At 41.1% G+C, this 18712-nt stretch overlaps 1 protein-coding gene across 1 annotated transcript; it reads right to left on the bottom strand.

Annotated features, from left to right (window-relative positions):
• Positions 1-10429: 10429 nt before the first annotated feature.
• Positions 10430-18504, bottom strand: LOC104165504 (neuron navigator 3-like). The gene is made up of 5 exons (XM_009705152.1): positions 18452-18504; positions 17830-18026; positions 17084-17202; positions 14129-14332; positions 10430-11950 (listed from the first exon to the last, which is right to left on the bottom strand). The coding sequence occupies exons 1-5, from the start codon at positions 18502-18504 to the stop codon at positions 11831-11833; spliced, it is 693 nt and encodes a 230-aa protein (XP_009703454.1). The 3' UTR covers positions 10430-11830.
• Positions 18505-18712: the final 208 nt, after the last annotated feature.

Raw genomic sequence — 18712 nt, 5'->3', positions numbered from 1 at the left:
CCTTCTGTAAGCATGAGGCAGAAGAGGGCTGTGCAGCCACCCTTGGGATGCGCTAGCCTTCTTGGATGGGTAAGAGGAAACAACGACAACAACTTGTGTTAAATGTCTAACTCTGCTGATGCACTCCAGCAGGTCCAAGGGTTGCTCAGCATCTGGGCACTGCTCTTGGCTCAGGGCAACCTACAGCCTACTTAAGACAGCAGAAATGGACAGAGGGACTAGCTATGGATCTGAGACAAGTTATCATCTTTGTGTAGGAAAACTTGTTTCCCTAGGTGAGATTCCTACCAGGGTAGTTGAACTGAGTAGGAAAAAAGCACAACATTATTGTCTTTTCTGTTTAACTTTTGTCTTTATTTGATTGGGATTAATTTTTTGGTGTGGTGTTTGGTTTTTTTTGGTGGTGTGGTGTTTTTTTTTGGTTTTGTTGTTTTGTTTTGTTTTTTTTTTTTTTTTTTTTTTTTTTTGGTTAGCCATTACATTAATGAGCAAAGACCCTTTTATTTTTTTTTTTCCTAACCAAGAATAATAAGCTGATGGTCTGGCCTCATGTGCAACCATATGTGAACAACACGTATAGCTCATCTTTTGTCACAGATAATTGCATCATTTCCACCAATATCATCTCATAGTTGGATGTGATCAAAGCACCGATGAAAAGTGGCAGGCTGAAATGGAACACAAATTACAATTGGCAGAGAGCGGAGGGTAGGAGCAAGCTGATGGTTATTCTTGCTTTTGTCACCCGTCAGCTGGACCAAGGGCTCTGTGATATATCTAAGCATGAAGTCCACAGCCCTAGAAAACCCCAGGCAATGTGGAGCTCTATAGGTACCTTTGTCAGCAAGCCAGGATGCTGCATGTGTAGCAAACCTCTCTCTGAGCTACATACAGGCTTTCCATAGCATTCAGAAGAAAGCTAAACACACTGGTATAATCACAATACTTGAGAAGTTGTGCCCAATATATATTAAAAAACCCACTCGGTACATCTGGGAGGAAGCCAGTCCTCGACGTCTCTGTGCATTTGGCGCACAGGACCTCTGCGAGCAGGGTGGATCCTGTCCACGCAAGCCCCGTTGGGAGCCTTGCCCTGCGATGGAGCTCAGCACAAGAAAGCTAAACACACTGGTATAATCACAATACTTGAGAAGTTGTGCCCAATATATATTAAAAAACCCACTCGGTACATCTGGGAGGAAGCCAGTCCTCGACGTCTCTGTGCATTTGGCGCACAGGACCTCTGCGAGCAGGGTGGATCCTGTCCACGCAAGCCCCGTTGGGAGCCTTGCCCTGCGATGGAGCTCAGCACCTGCTGCCGCCTGGGACCCACCTCTGACCTCTTCAATCCCACAGCAGCACGTGTATTTAAAGACAGACAAATGAAAACGTCTTCAGAAAACAAAATGTTCTGCCCCGGCTCCTCCCCAGGGGGAGCAGGATTATGGTACAAACAAGACATGACAGATGTTCATCATTATACATAAGTGCTCAGATGCTCTCAATATAGCACCAGAACAACATATAGATTAAAACATAAAGTAGCCTTCTCTACTCCCTGCCTGCTTCTGCCATCTTATTGCCCCTCTGCTCTTTCCTCCCTCACTTCCCCTGCACCTCCCCTGGCAAAGGGAAATCCTTCTCGCCGCCCAGCACAAGCGCTGTCAGAGAGCTCTCACCTTTCTTCTTCGGCCCTCTGCGGCACCTACAGAGGGGACGTTTGTAGGCGAGTTGGTAGCAGTGACACGCAACGGTGCTCTCCCCTGCCACAGCATTGCTTCAAGTGCCTTTGTTCAGCTGACGTAAAACGAAACACTTGTTTTGAGTTACCTATGAAATGTTCAGGGAAAGTCAAGCCGACTCTAATATTTCTTTAGAATATTTAAATAAAAAATATTTATTTTAATATTTCAACCGTCGCTCGCATTGCAAGAAACACCTACGGGTCTGTATTGCTGACTATCACTCCACATGGCTGCAGGGAGGGTTTTTCAGGGGGAAGGAGGAGTTGTTTCCCACCCAACTATTGCTTTGCACCTCATGCCTCCCGAAGTAAATGGAAATGATTTCAGCTCTCTCAGGAGTGCTGCTGCTGCCATCTCCTGAGAAAAGCTCGGCTGAGCATGTTTAATAAAGTTACAGAAGCTGCTGCTGCTGCCAGAACGTCTGCCTAACCGCGTCCTAATAAAATGGAGTCTCTTGGCTGGACTAGACTAGTCCGTAAATGAGTTATATCTAAGATTACTGTTATCAAACTAAAAATACAGGATCCAAAACCATATGTCTAGTAGTTGCCTGGAAATCTAATTTGCAGACATAACATTAGATCACAGTATATGAGGTGATTAATCTTTGCTTCCCAAAGGCACACAGGGAACCCCTGCCCTACTGAGCCCTGGAGGTCTCCAAGTCCAGCTAACTGGGAGCGCTGGAATTGGGCATTCAGAGACATAAATGCTGCTGGGACTCTTAAGCTGAAATGCTCACCTTTGTCACGTTTAACCCTAAGCGTGGAGATTTTGAACAAAACTGTCACAAACTACCACAAATGTAAAGACTATCAAGGGATAATATGAAGTCTACTCAAGTAGTCTCAAGTCACTATTTAAAATAGAATTCAGTCTCCTTCATCACTTCAGTAACATCAACAGCCCCATGAAATCCACTTTTCTAAAATCCCCAAATCCAATGATTTATTTTTCCTCTCTCTTTCTCCATATGTGAACATATGATTGCATATGTTCTCACAGACAACAAAATGTGTTGTATTTTCTAGGAGCAACTATGTGGGTCTAAAAGGCTTTACCAACATCTTCTTTTTCAGTTATTGAAAGCACTATATTACATGATAACAATTAAAAAACTATTCTGAAGCTACAGATTATATACATCCCCCTCCAAAATTAGGGATGATGGATAACAGGACTGCCAATCAGTTCTAGAGCTTCCTTCATTAGCAGCGTCTTGAGACAGGGGTCTATGCATGAAGCTGTGCTATATTGTCATCCATACCCCGCTGCTGTTAATGAGATTTCTTTCCCATTCATTCCTTAGCAATAATGCTCGTCCTGACCTTTTTAAAGTACTTTGAGATGATCCTTCAAAAGCACTAAGCAAGTACTAAATAATATTATCTGATTATTGCAACTCCAGTGACAGCTATGGAAAAATGTTTTCTGTGTTTGCCTAGAGCTAATGACTACTTAACAAATATCACTATAGTAACAGGACTATTTCTAATTTTCTTCCAAATTGCCAATGAGACTTTGGTTCACTTTCAAGATGAGATGTTTCTGCTTGTACTTTCTGAAACGGAATCAAAATTCCACCATTTTTTACAGTGAATATTCATCTTTCTTAGTCACAGAAGCAGCACTACAGATATCCTTCTTTTTCTCTGGCAAGAGATAAATAAAGAGAATTAAACTCCTTTGAAAAGGCTCCATCTGAGAGCTGAAGAAGAGTTTTGGAGCCTCTGCTCCCACTTTCCTATATCCTAGCTAACTTCATGTCTCCCATCTTACATCCCACAGAGTCTTTCTCTAGTCTACAAAACAAGAGCTACTTAGTTTTGCCAGAGTATTAAAAAACAGCGAGAGGTTGTTTTTTTAACTTAATATTTCTCAGTCAGCAGAGAGGGTGATATTCAGAAATGGACAGGAGCACTGAGGAGCCACGATCTCGCAACTCATTCAGCTTTTTCACTGCAAACATATTGCCATGGGTAAGGTACGGGGCTTCTTCCCAGAGCCTGCTGTCCTCTCCTGCTGCTGCAATGAGTCTTACCACGGCGCTGGCAGAACAGGCAGCGACCGGGAGGGGATGTCGCTGGCTGGATCGCTATCGCCGCACACCACTCAGCTGTGATGGCATATGCTCGGCGTTTGGAGCCAGAAAGGGACACGATGCTGTCCTTGCATGGTCTGAACAGCAAACAGGCTTCGGGGGAGTGAGGAGATGGACAGGTGAAACGTGCCAGGGAGAGAAGGGGAGCCAAAGTGAGTGTCAATGGGAAGAGCAGCGAGAAGAGGAACACGCACAAGAAAGGAAAAGAGTAAGGGATGTGCTGAATGACAGAAGGGCAGAAAGGGGAGAGGCCAAAATACAGAGGGAGAGAAAAGGCCTGTGATGGTGCCAGGAGCTATTTTTTTTGTCTTAAAAAAAGAGGAACATGCACAAGAAAGGAAAAGACTAAGGGATGTGCTGAATGACAGAAGGGCAGAAAGGGGACAGGGCAAAATACAGAGGGAGAGAAAAGACCTGTGATGGTGCCAGGAGCTATTTTTTTATCTTAAAAAGGATCCAAGAGGAAAAAAAAAGGCTAAAACCCAAGTGCTTGGAGTTCTCTGAGCACATGCCTTCCCTGCTTTGGGAATGGCAGTTCCCAGTGCAAGCTGTAATGTCTGCCTCTGCAAAGCTAACATTGCCACTGCAGCCGAAACAAACAGTTAAGGAACTTGTATTAACACCAAAAAGCTGGTTTCATATAGAAATGACCTTCACAGGAAATTCCTCTGTGTGCATGTCTGTGTGTGTTTGGAATAATTTCAGTAAAAGCTTATCTAAAAAAATTCCACTAGAAAGAAATGCTCCACGCTTTCATTCCCAAAAGCATAAGTGGTTTTGCTCATATTGACTGGAACAGATCGGAGCAACCATCTGCTTTGTCCCCTGCCCCTTCTGTACATCCTAACAGTTTTTACAGCATCTTCAACTTTAGGAGGTGTTCCTCCATGGGAGCGTGGGTATTTCCCCAGCACCAGAGGGATGCCAGGAAACCTGACCCACTCTGGCTGCAGCGGGAGCATCCGGGGCAGCTAGGAGCTGAATCTCTGCAATGAGCATCTTTGGCTCCGCAGCAAGAAGCTTCATGCTGTGGGTCCTGAACAAAACTTTGCCAGAGCTGCAGACCCTTGTAATTCTGGTTCTGAAGCAGCTGCCTGGTGAGCTGGCAGCAAACAAGGCCAAAAATATCCTCTGCTTGTGGTACATCCAAAGTTTATTTACTCTGATATTCTTTGGTGCATTATTTTGGCTTCAAAGGGCAGCCTTGTTAGTTAGAAACTTCCTGACCAGCTGCGGTTTGATATTCAGCAGGTCTGCTAACAAGACTGAGGGGAGAGAATCAGCAGCAAGAGGATTTTTTGTGAACACAAATAGGCAAATGAACCAGAAACCCCTTTTTCTCTTTATCCAGCTCCCCCAGAGGAAGGACAAGAACAGGACTCAGCATTCTTGAGCAAGCACAGAGGTTTCTGTGGCTACAGGTGTGATTTCTGCTTACCATACTATGTCCCTGATTATTAGGCAGAGAGTTTCAATATAACATGGCCTTTAAGGCATGGTTATTTGTTCTAAGGTTCATATTGAATTTCAGTCCTATATTTTATATTTTGATTACTGCATAGTTCAGAAAACCCACAAGTATCTTGACATCTGGTAAAATAATGTTATGATTAATTATAAAAGTTACCTGATGGATTCTGACATAGAGCAAGGGATGATAACAGCTAAATGATGCTGATATTTTTCCAGTACAAAAGATTTCTTCCAGCACACCCAGTAACACATGCTATAGCTTATCTATCTTCCTGTAGGTGAAGTAACCTCTGTGTTGTCCTGCAGCTACAAATAGGCACTTAGGTTTTATTGCTGGCAGCTGCTCTACTCCACAAAAGGAGGAGGCCTCCCTCCATTCTGATCAGCAATGTAGTCTGAAGGTTTTATTCAACTTCAGAGAACATTGCAACAGGCAAAAGGGCATCCTACTGAATGTTGTGTCTAAGTATGCAATTATACTCAAGAACTAGAATTTAATATTTTGCACAGTTGCTGCTAACAATGTTCAGCTGAATCTTGCAGCAGTTAGTTGGCCATCTATATTCAGGACAGAAATTAAAGAACATCACTTACTTGGAACACGTAGTAAGACTAAACATGTTCTTTAACGTCAGAGACCCTTAAGCCAGAGATTAAATTTACTGTGTGTGTATGCGGTTTGTTAAATAGACTGGTTGTCTGAAACAAGGTATTAACCAGCTCTCAAACAAGCAGTATATTTTTATGCTTGGAAAGCTAATTTGTTTTCACAAGAAAGCTATTCATAATGTATATGAGACACATTGGCACTATAAAAGCAGTAATACGTTAAGTGATAATGAGATTAATCACAGCAATTACTAATAAGACAATAAAGTTTTACACAGCTTTTAGATTTCTTATTTCCTTTAGATGAAAAATGCATTTGTTTTGTAACGTTAGTTCAGTTAAGATGTAAGATTTTTGCCTCCAGCGTGACTTTCCCCAGCCACAATCAAGTCAGTGCCACTAGCCCAATACTGTGCCATTAGCTTGACCTGAATAAGCAGGGACAGGGTACACTAAAGATGATGACAGGTACGTGAAGAGTGTGGTAATGCTGGAGGTAAATTATTCATTCTGCCACCCAATTATTTCTGGTAGCTCAGGGACTGCTGTACAGAAGCCACATCTCTTTATTGTATGTAGCCTACACGAGTGGAACAGCTAACCTGCATTAGCAATCACACTGAAGAGTATTTTTGCAGTCTGCGTATGTCTTTCATTGCACTTGTAGAGCACAGAACACGGGATTAGCTGGACATATTTAAGGTGCATTAAATTATCAGTGCTAAAATAGAGTTCACTAGTTTAAATCGCTTCGTTCGCTAAGTCCTTGGGGTTTGGTCATACAGATAATACGTATTTTGCCTGCTGCTTTGTTCTTTCAGAGCCATCCATTTATGGCATGATAAAATCATTAGTGCTGGTTATGTGTCACCATGTAAATCCTTTATTTTGTTATGTAGCAATTACCAGGTGCCTTTTCTTTCTGCTTTGGCATTTAATTGTCAAGATGCATTTTAGTTTCCTGAATTATGCAATCTGCTTTAATAAAAACTGCTTACAAAACAAGTAAATACACTGACAAAGGCAAAACATTATTTCATTTATGAAATTTGTTACTAAAACCAAGACTTAATTCAGTGTGCTCACTCATTGCTATTTATCAACGTTTGTTTAAGGTTGCAATGGAACAAAGAACAGTAAATGCAATTTAGTGTAGAAAGGCAAGGTCACATGGCCTGGGTCTTAGTTAATTTATCTCTCATGACAGATTCTATTTTCTTCTACTAGTATTATTAGCCGGCAATACATTTCTCCCATGACAGTGCATCTGTAGCTCTTGCATTGCCAGACTTAGTGGTAGCATTTAATTTGTGTGACATTATTCAGTTATCAGGAAAAAGCAGGGCATGCTGAGACACACAGTGGCTATTTAATGATAGCATAAAAAATGAGTTCTTGTAAGCAAGAGCAGTATCTCAAGTACTTTGCTAAAAACACTTTTCTTTCAGAGGCTGCACTATCCCATTCCCGTTCCTGTTTCCATCCAGGGAACCTGGGCATTCACCAGGCAGCTCTCCAGATGAAGGCTAACAGGTAGATATGCTGAGACAGTAGACTCAGAATGAGTTTGACAATTACATTTCATATTGTATCTTTTCCCTTAAGTAATGGCAGCTGGATAATGTGCAAAGACTGCAGCACTGAATTATAGGAAAACCTCACTGAGATAGCTAAAGTCACCTAGACTATTCCCCTTTCTGTGTAAGATCAGCTCTACGTATCTAATTTTCAACAGAAACTAATCTAAGCCGCCCTCGGAGACCCACGCTGATGGAGAAACCATGTAACTCATCATATATTTCCTATAATATTATATGCACATGGTTTTGTATGACATTCTGATATTTATACCCATGTTAACTGGAATAAAATATACCCATGACCTAAGTGACCCAACAATGTAGCTGTAAAACAGAAATCTTCATGTAGAGTCCTAGCAGGAATCAACAGGGGTCTGTTCTTGACAAAAGATTACTTACTAGCTTTACCTACAAACTGAAAGACAAAGTAAGATGATGGTTAGCAGTTTTTGGAAGTCAGGGAAGCTGGTGGAGTGGTAAATTAGGCAGATGCTAGCTGTAGAGAACGATCTGAATCGTCTGATGGGGGGGCTGATTTGAATATTCTGTTTTAACGCAGATAAATTTGCAGTCATACATCTAAGGCACAAAGAGCATAGTTTATACAGACAGGATGGGACAAAGTATTTCAAACTGATGCAACATGAAAAGAAGTCAGGGTCTTGGTAGATAATGAGCTGAACATGAGCCTGCAGTAGGATGATGAAATTAGAGAGTGAATGTCAGCCCTGAAGCTTAAGCAGCGAAAATATGAAGTGGGAGTAGGAAGGTGATATTAGTTCTGTTTATAGCAAAAGTAAAATCATCACAGGAATACCGTGTGCAGTTCTTATATCCACACTTCAGAAAGGGTTCTGACAAATCAAAAAGTAGTCAGAAAATCCTGCAAAAAACGCGTCGAGGTCTGAAAGGCATGCCTCATCATGAAAAGCTAAGAATGAGCAACCTGCTTGTCTTATCAAAAAGAAAAGCAAGAAAGACCATTACTTAAATGTAAAAGATGTTTTTGATTGTGCTTGGCTTTTTAGTATAGGAGGAAAAGGCACAGCAAGAGACACTCTGGAGTATTTTTCTCTTGAAAAGAGATATGTAAGATCTAAGTGCAAATAAAGCCCATAAAAACCAAACCCACCAAGTGAATAATTAGCCACACTGACAGCAAGGTGCTGGATCTTCTACTCCGTACCGTTATGTCTAAAGGTCTTTCCAGGGATATGACAATTTCAGGAGAAATTACAGACCTGCTGCTGAGACTTATAGCTGAGGTGCTACAACGAGTTCTTCCGGCCTCAAAGTCTGTGATTAGCTGACTAATAAAGTTGTTCTTTCTTTCTTTGAACTCTGTTCAATCCTATTGATGTACACCTGCTGAGGAAGTAGCTCTAAGTCCTTCAAGTTTGAAAATAAGGCATAATACTGAATTAGTTTTGTACAGATTCACCACCACCGAAATCAATAGACTTGTATTTGAAGATAATCTTGAGAACGGGGAGACTGTAAAGTTGTTTCTGAACTGCACAACCTGTTCCCACCATGGAAACAGCCAGTCAAAAATCACACTGAATCACTGGAACTAGAAACAGTACTTAATTTTGTTTCTACAGAGGTTAGTTCTGCTGAATACAGAAAATCACATCCTTCAGTTTGTCATTTTGTTTATATGTCTTTATATTTGAAATAATATCTAACCGTTAAGTGGTCCTGACTGCAAAAACACCAGACTGTGTTTTCAATAAATAATTCCACTTTAATGGCAAAGTAATAATTTAGACAGATACAGTGCGCACACCTGCAAAAAAATATACGCAAGCTGGTTTACAAGCTAGAGGAACAATAAACCAATAGAAAATACATCATCCAGTTAAGTCCGATGACACCAAATACTTATTATTAGGGCTTTACAAAGACTACAAAACTTTTCAGATGATTTATTTCACTGTTTCTGTCTATTTACATGATATGTTACATCAAAAATGTACAAAATATAAAATGTGTACAGACAAATGTTTCACAAACAATTTCTGAGTTGTAAACTAGGTGGACTCACTGAGATGTATTGCAGGAAGTTTTGTATATGAAATATTGTGTGTTTGTGTGTTACATATGGCAGGAAAAGATTCGCAGGTTTGCTCAGAGCACAGGTACAGGAAAGAGCGGCTTTCCTTTAGTTCTTTGAGTCAGCCAAGGTGTATGCGCTGACATTTTGCATCAGAAATGGATCCAGCCTTGGGGGGCATGATGTTGGTCTGACTGAATCCTACATGCATAAAACCAGTTAGAGTTTATTAGGGCAATAGCACCGTGTAGGAACCTCTAGATTCAGCGATGCAGCTCAGTGCCATTTGGAAACTGCATTGATTTATCTTTGTTTTACAGCGAGTGACCAGGGATTGGCCACGAAGAGTTAATAGCACCAAATTCACATCCTGAAGGTAACATCCATGGAGGTGTGCAGTACATGTCTACACAATGCCAAAGCCCTTAGATACCTTCTTGTTTATGTGCACCTATTTTAACCGGACGCCTCCTGCGGTAAAAGAGTGTGTCCGATTATTCTGAGCAGTTTGAATGCAATCTGGTTGTAGCCTGCCGTGACATAAGCACTTAACACATTTTCAGATTTTTTTTTCCCCCCAAAATGTATTGGCTTCATATAGATATTGAAACATGCTGTCTGTGGCATTGATAGCTCCTGCATAGTCATAACAACTGTAAGTACAGGACAAACACACCAGGTAATAACAGCTTTTAGGTTTGCATTCTGTATTTGTTTGCAACATACAGGAAATCTCAGCAAGTGAAACATCTCTTAACACCAACAGAATAAAATACAATTTTTTTTTTTGTTTGTTTGTTTTTGATTTGATTATACAATGGCTTTTTTTTTCTCTCTTTTTGTTTTTTTTTTTTTTTTTTTTCCAATATTTACATTACCCACCCAGTAGACTGTGCAAAACCAACCCACTTTTACAGTATAAACTCTTCCTCTTCCACAGTGGACATCACTGCTTCAGTGTTGTTTTCTGCTGAATTCTTCATGTACAACAATAGCAATCAAAACAACATGCTAAAACTCGAAAAAGGAAAAAAAAACCAAAAACTCAACATATATTTGTGCTCATGCTGCATCAAGTGCATCCAGCTCTGCTGGATAAGAATTCAAAATATCTGTCCTCCAAAAACTCTATTCCATGGGACCAAATGGATTTGAGCCGATTTTCTCAGCATTTAGTTGGCAGTGAAAGTGGGTTTGGGTTCCTTGTGTATTTCTGAGGGTAGGCAGAGCAATCTATTCACAAGATAAAAATATTATATAGCAACTGTTCTTTCTCTTATCCATTACTTTAAAAAATCATGATATACAGACATGAGGCTACTGTGTTAACTGACGTTTTCTCATTAGTAAATGAAGAAAAAAACAGTGTAAATTACCAATGGTTTAGGAATTAAACCAACTGTAAAACTGTTCTAGAAATCTGTTTTAAGGCAGTGAGACAGCACCATAAGAAATGTTCCTTCTTTCACTGAAAAGGCTCAAACAAATGAAGCCCTAAAAAGCCTTTAATCAGTGTTGATTAATAATTGGTATAAAACTGTTGTCAAGGAGTGGGCAGGTGGTTAAAAAAGACCTTTGTGGTAAAAACAACTTTATAAAATCTGTGACTTGTCTACTAAAAACTTGATGGAGCGCATCACCGTGACCATGGCAGTTAGAATTAAATTGGCACTTATCCAGCATATCACAGTCATGTTTTCTGGTGATTGCACAATACTGTTTGTGCTTTCTGAGTTACCATCATCATCTTTGACTCGTTTTGGAATGGGCAGTAGCGTACAACACAAACACCACTGCAGTCCTGTGACCAGCACCATGTGGCACAGCAGAGGTTAGAAGAGAATTAGAAGACCGCATTGTTCATGCAGCGCCTTAGGGTAAACTAAAGGAAAAAAAACAGAACAAGTTGCACTGTAAACTTGTACAGAGAAAGAGAGACACAGAGAGAGAGAGACAAAGAGGAAAAGAGGAAAAAAAAATAAATTCCAGTTTGGCTAACACGTGTGCAATCTGCTTAGATGCCCTTGGTCTTGGGCCCTTTCCAGTTGACAAATGGAGTCTCACTTGGCTCCATAGGTATTGAAATGCCTTGAAATTAAACTAATTCAAGCTTTCCACTTCAATTTTTCTTCCTGACTTTGCAGAGTTAGGTCTCCTGCCTACCTACAACACACCATTGTAGGGGACCTCGGCGTGCTGCTTTAATACTGGCAGTGGTCTAGTGGAAACAGATTTTACCATAATCCTCCACCAAGGTTTGTCCCTTTCAGAGAGTTGATTCAAGGGATGAATCCAAAATGTCATCATGGTGGCTGGTGCTATCACTGTCACAGCTTTGTGCGCTCGAATAGTTGGCTGCTTCTTGAAGCCTCATTAGCATATTCATCTGAAAGAAGAAGGCAATGTTTACATAATCTCATCTCATTTAATGCTGCAGTGACCACGTTAAAATTTAATTAAGCTCTCTTGCTGTATGAGGTGTGCTGGTATCTAGCTGAGGGGACCATACAAAAGGATTTCAGAAAGGGCAGGGTGTCAGTGGCTCCTGCTGGCACACTTTTCATTGCCTTCTGGTCTTTAAATGAAGTTTAAAGGTCCAAAGAGCCAGAGGGATACGACGGAGCTGCCTGATAACTCTCTTGAATTCAGGGGTGAGACCGGCTGCAGCTGCAACACCGGCAGGGGAAGGGAGCCATATCACAGCTGGACATCTGGGCCCATATTTGGAGACAGTCAAGCTTCCAGATAATTTTTGGATGGCGTAGACACACTACATTGGAAAAGCAACTGAAAACATAATCACACTAACACAGGCCCTCTGCAAGAGAGAGATGGGGAGGGAGCAAGAGACAGGTGGACCGAGGCCAGCAGGTTCATTAAAGAGTCCCACCTGCTGTCGAGGGGCTGACCTCAGCAGGGGAGCAGCAACAGATCCTCCTACGCAGGAGAGGAGAGCCCCCACATTTATTAGAACCTGAAACCCATCTGAAAAATCATCAAAACCCAGCATTAAGCCCCAGAAAATTACTTGGATGCTTGATGCCTAACTCTGTGTAATGATCAGGGTTTTATTTATAAAACATCCGCTTCTGCCAGCATGCTCAGGGCCGCGAGCAATGTTGACATTGCTTTAGTGTTTTTCAAGGAACAAATACACTGTCATTACAAAAAAGCAGGCAATGAAAAACCAAAGAGAAGGAGACATTCTTGTGTGTTTGTGTGTTAAGTCCCTTTTCCAGTTTGCTCAGGAATCCTTGCATCTCTATGGTTTCAACCTGCACAGCTTGTAAAGTTTTCTCTAGGCACTGAACAGCATTTAATACTCTTTAAGGCTATCAGGTAGCTTTTGCTGAAGGTTTAATAGGTATCCATGCTTGAGAATACAGGATACATGTGGTGCCTATATAATACAGCCTTCATGTGGCTTGTCCTGATTCCACACGTGTAGTGTCTGTCTCCCTGTGAACTCCGCAGGAGGCAGGGGCAAACCCTCCACCCACAAGTTTCAAGCTTTGGATATTTAGCCAGGTACAGATACCGATCACAGGGTGCAGGGAGCAAGGCTGATGGGATATTGAACTTGAGCTGCCCAAGTATTTTCACCTTAGTGGAGATGATGCTGGAAGTCTGGCCAATACACTCACTGGCAGTACAAATCACAGGGTCAAACAATCACCCCAAAGCTTATGGACTGGGAGACAGAGGATCAAATGAGGTGATTTTCTACACTTCAGGATGCAAGATCTGGTTTTGGGTACCAAACCCTACAGTGAGGCTGAGGAGTCATTGTCTTAGCACTGATAAAAGTTAAATGCATTTTCCTCTGAGAAAATCCCTTTTCCAAGGGCTCCCTGTATTCCCGGAGTACAGTTCTCTGAAATGGTGTTTTGAATTGTGATAAAGGCAGTCTATAGAGAAAGCACTATACAAGAACAGCAGTTCGATATATGCAATTTAATAGCCCATTATCAGATGAGGCAATGGTAAATCCAAACATTTGGGATCATATTTAAATAAAACAACACATGGCATTGAGGGAAATCAACCTCTTATCTTTTAATGCCACCACACTTGCATTCCTTTTACATTAAGACTGTTATACAGTCATCAATTATCTTGAAATGTTCTGAGGAATGGGAGGGTGGCTAATTTGCATTTCCACTAAATTCTCTGTGATAGACAAGTCAGATAATGCGAGTTTCTCAGTCCTTCATTTGTAGGATGTAGACGAAGGACTGCCCAACCTGGAAAGGTGATTTTAGAATAAGCTGATTAATAAGTTGCTGAAGAGTGGTACCCAAACATTATAATGATGAAGACCAGATACATTCCTGGGCAGATGGGAAATGCAAACAATTTAGGGACATATTAACATGATGGTGATTCCTGCCCTCCTGCTAGATTTTCCTTTCATTTTCAACCTTTTTAATAAATTATAGTAGGATTCATTTTAAAAGCCCATTTTGGAACAGGTACACAATAGTTTTTTACTGTACAGTGTACAATTTAACATGTGTCAGTAAAGTACATACTGAAAAGCCTTTCCCCAAAGTTTAAATCTTACCAAGGGATCCCCCTCTGTATCAGCCTGTGGAACGTGCTTTGAGGTTGTTCCTTCCTTTGCTGATGCATAACCTTCATAACCAACATCTTCTGGTCTTAACTGAAGTAGCGATGGCCACTCATGCTGTAGAGATGCAGAGCTCCATGGATAGGTATCAGCTACCCACTTGGAGGGATCCTCCCAGGGTGCCCTCTTACCGTACATCTATATGATGGATATAACACAGGTAAGTATCCTACAAAGTTTTCAGTACTGGTTGTAACGGTAGACAAAAGTAATCAAAAACATCTGAACCATTTAGTAAGTGGTTTGCTTTCAGACGTGCTTAGTACTTGGATATAAGAAGACATTCAAAAGACCTCATCTCCATTAATGCTCCTTCAGTACGCAGAGTGGCTGCAAGTTGAAAATCACTCCATAACTAGAGATACTTGTGGGCAACAGCGGGAGCCACAAGTTCTCGATACAATGCGAAACGAGACCTTTAGGTAATTTGCTTAAGGCATATCAGCAAAATTAACCCAGGCCTACCTAAAACATTCAAGCTAATTGGATTTGTTTGAAGTGAATTAGGAAGTGCCAGTACAGATTGTTCTTTTCTCCTAGCAAAATGGGATGCAGAAGCAGACATCTGTCCACATCTTAAGTTTGAGATCTTTCACAAGGTTAAGAGAAGAAATTCACGAAGGACAGGTTTTCCCTACTATGAAGCACAAAAATGGTTATGAATCTAGAAGGAAGACAGAGGAAGGAAGAACAAGAATATTGTAAGTTTAGGAGGTCTGGTAGCTTCCTCACTAAAATCCACACTTCACATTGCTGTTCACAACCAAAGTGTTAACTGAGAGCCCCTTGGCTGCTGCTTTACAGACTTCCTTTAGTTGTGACAATGACACATTGGGATGGGGAGCCATTCACCGGGGCTTTCTGTGATTTCTCCCAGCTCATACAGCCTTACACAACCCAAGGAGCACCATAAAATTGGCAGGGCACACACTCATGGAGCATTTAGATGGGCTGCACTCCTAAAAGGAGTAAAACAGTGAAGGATTTTAGTGCTAAAGCCAGAGAGATGAGTTGTGCTTATCACTGCACCACCTGCTCCCAGGCACTTGCTGAATCCAGAGCTCCAGGTTAGGCAGCCAAGTTCTCTATATCATGCACGGAGATACTCAGACTCCTTCTGCCCTGCACTGATGCTAGGCTGCTATCACAGGGATCTGCCTAAACAAGCCAAGAAGAAATATTTCTTAGGGAGGCAGCAGGCTAGCTCCAGGCTGTAGGCAGCACTTCCCCTCATCTGAGACTAACAGCGATTACATCTTTTCTGGAATCTGGACCATGGCTTGTAAATTCTGTGTCTGACAAATGAGTGTGCAAAGTACCAGGCTAGAAAGGCATTTTCTATTCATCCCAGGTTCCAGGAACATCTAATTATATCATATAAAAGATTTCCGTTTATTATTAATAATGTTATTCTATGGAAGCCATCCAAAGTAGCAAAAATTGGAATGGTTCATGAAACAACATATTTTCTTCTATATGCTGCCATCTTCTGCTCCAGAATTGAAGCTTTCATTTAAGTAGGTACCCTGTATACTTGGGGAAATATGAGCATGAAGAACATCACTGCATTTTTGTAGCTGGTCTAAACAAGCACTGTTAATCTCACCGTGGCTGTTCTATCAGATGTTTGGCATTTTTTTGCACAAGGCATAAACACTCTGTAACTCCCAGAGAGATAAGCAGTTTTAGGGAAGCGTGAGATATTCAACAGGCAAGATTCTAAACCTCCATCGCATCAGTTTGTCACTATGTCAATACAAGGTGACAAAGAAACCGCAGCTGCTTACACTGTTCTTTGACTAGTCCATAACAATCCCCTCTGCACTACGCAGTAATTTCTTTCAGTGTCATATGCGGCAAAAAACTGCCTTTCCACAAAGCGTCTTTTCAGAGGGCATAGAATTGCAGTGCATAAAAGAGAAAGGAAAAGGGAGAAAGCCAAATAAAGATTGGGGGGCAGGGCAGGGAGAAAGAAAGGATTAATTTCAAGATTTAGATTTGGTCCAAAGATGTGGAATGCTCTGAAATCTTAACCTATATGGGACAGCTTACAGTGCTATCCACAGCAAATCTATTTGTAGCCCTTTTTTCCTGTTAAAGTAGAAGAAATTTTAATAGTTCATTAACAGTCAATGGAACTGCTGCTAACACCTAGCTCTGGAGAGGACAGGATACAGGGAACTGTGACGCGCTCTGATCTGATCGCACCGCTACCCCAAATGAGAATTAGAGTCAGGAGGAAACCTTAGCCCATATAGAGAAAGAAAAAAGGAGAAAAAGAACTATGGGAGATACAGGCAGGTTTGCAAGACATAAGGGCAAAAAGGGATGGACTTTCATATTCAGTGGGGCCAAAGAGTAAATTATCTCAATCTGGTTAGATAAGGCCAGTAAACACTTTTTATTTCTGAATGGTGAAAATATCCCTGTTCACAAGCTTTCCTGCACAAGTCTGTGTGCATACCTGTGTACATAGGTGGAAGAGGATTACACAGATGAAAGCTATTTTCTTAGACCAGTGTAAGGGCTATTAACTCTTCCACGCAGAGGTAGGCTGAGACTACCTTAGTCAGGGAGGCAATTTGAGCTGTACTTAGCATTGCTGTGAACTCTTTATACAGTGGAAAAAGAAGAACCTTCCACCAGTCACAGAGGAGAAACTGTCTTCGTAAAATACAAGATACGCTAGTGCTGGGGTGGACAAAACCAAATTATACATCAGAGTAAGAGCAGGTCAAAAGGAGTTCAAGGCCGATTTCTATAATCCCTCCACAGATTTTCTTCTTGCAAAGGCAACAGCATTCATACTTCAATGCATTGCTTAAAAGTAGGTTGGAAAAAGCCTATGAAACTAATTAAAAAAAAATTTCTGGGAAACAAATGACATACCTGAAGTCCTTCTCTCACAGCTTCCAGAAGATACGGCACCAGGGAATAGTTCCAGAGGTCTGTGAACCACACTCTGGAGCCATCAACATCCATAGGGCAAGGGAGGAAGAGGCGGGGACCTGAGGAGTCGAGTTGTGTATTAAAAAAAGTTGAACTAGGGAACACACTAAAAATAAGCTTCACAGAATTAAAAAGTGGTATTGGAGCAAACTCAAGTGAAGAGAACACTAATACAGCCCTACAATAAGGGAGCTATCAGTTTCCTGTTACTAAAAATGAAATAGTGTCACTTTATCCAATTCTAGGGCCCGACAAACACTTACAAATTTTACAGGCAAAGCTATGTAAAAGGATGACTTCTTTGCTAATATAGCTATTCCACTAAAAGACCTCAGGTACATGTATATCTCCCACCTAGTAGTTTGCTGAACCGACTGTCCAAGTGTTTTTATTGCTGTAATTATACTGCAGTGTGAAAGCCAGGAAAAAAATTAAGCTTAGGAAAGTTGCTATTGAGGTAATAATTTACTTGAAAGTCTTTAGGCAGAAATACCAGGAAATACATACTCTCTCATTAAAATTTTCATTTTTATTTCAGTCTTGCTGGCAATGAGACAAATTCCCCACACTGATGTTGTACTTCCCATTGAGAGATGACAACTTTTAAAAATGTAATATATCCTTTACAAATCTCTAAAATGCTCAGCCTGCATCCTTATTTCAAACCACTCCACCAAGGGACTCACCAATGGTTACATCTGAAGAGCTGTGCGTTTCTAGGAAGCTGTTGAGATGATGCCATGTTTTGGGGATCCAGTCAATGATTTTGATGAGCTCGTTATTGCGTATGTTCCTTTCTATTTCAGTCTCAATCAGTTTCCTTCTCAGATATCTGCCCAAGAAACCTTTAACAGGCTCTGTATGATTAGCACACAGCACCCACCTGGGTAGAAAGGATAAATGTGAAGCAGCAATGAATAGCAAAAATACATAATTTTCACTTAAACATACAGGTGAAGGTAATGTCATAAGCTTCTGAATCTTGTTAGTCAGCAAGTGTGAAACTGCTCCAACAAACCACATCATTGCCCACTGCTCCAACACAATCATTACATTTTTTTTTGACACTGCTGAAGACAAATGGAATGCAAGGATGCAATCGACTTCAGCAACTTGCTAGAGGTGCAGAAAGTATCTCATTACTTTCAGCATTCCCCAACACCGTTCAGAGACCCATCAGTACAGGAGAGACACAGAAGCTAAAATACTTTGCTGTGATGAGACACAAGAGCAACGTTTGTTGAAGAACTGGGCTGAGAAGCAGGGAACTGTGCAAACAGGGCCACAGTAAATACAGGGTGAATGTACCTGAAATTGTGATGCAGCTCCAGATTTGGTGAAGAAGAAACTCCCTGGTTCATGGTTCCAATAATATAGGGACTGAAAAGAGAAAAGTAGTAAGCTTTTTTGAGGGAGAATCCATTCATGTATTCAGAGAATATTCTTTCTCCTTATCTGCACTAGCCCAATTTTAAAAGAGTCTCTGAATGTACTGTAGTCTTAGATTTAAAGTATTTCTGAGGCACGCTGTTTTTGATGTTTATTTTTGTATGATTGCGCTCTCTGCAC

Source organism: Cariama cristata, unplaced genomic scaffold (assembly GCF_000690535.1).
Source record: "Cariama cristata isolate BGI_N322 unplaced genomic scaffold, ASM69053v1 scaffold7368, whole genome shotgun sequence".
NCBI lineage: Eukaryota > Metazoa > Chordata > Aves > Cariamiformes > Cariamidae > Cariama > Cariama cristata.
This window is presented reverse-complemented; position numbering and strand designations above follow the sequence as displayed.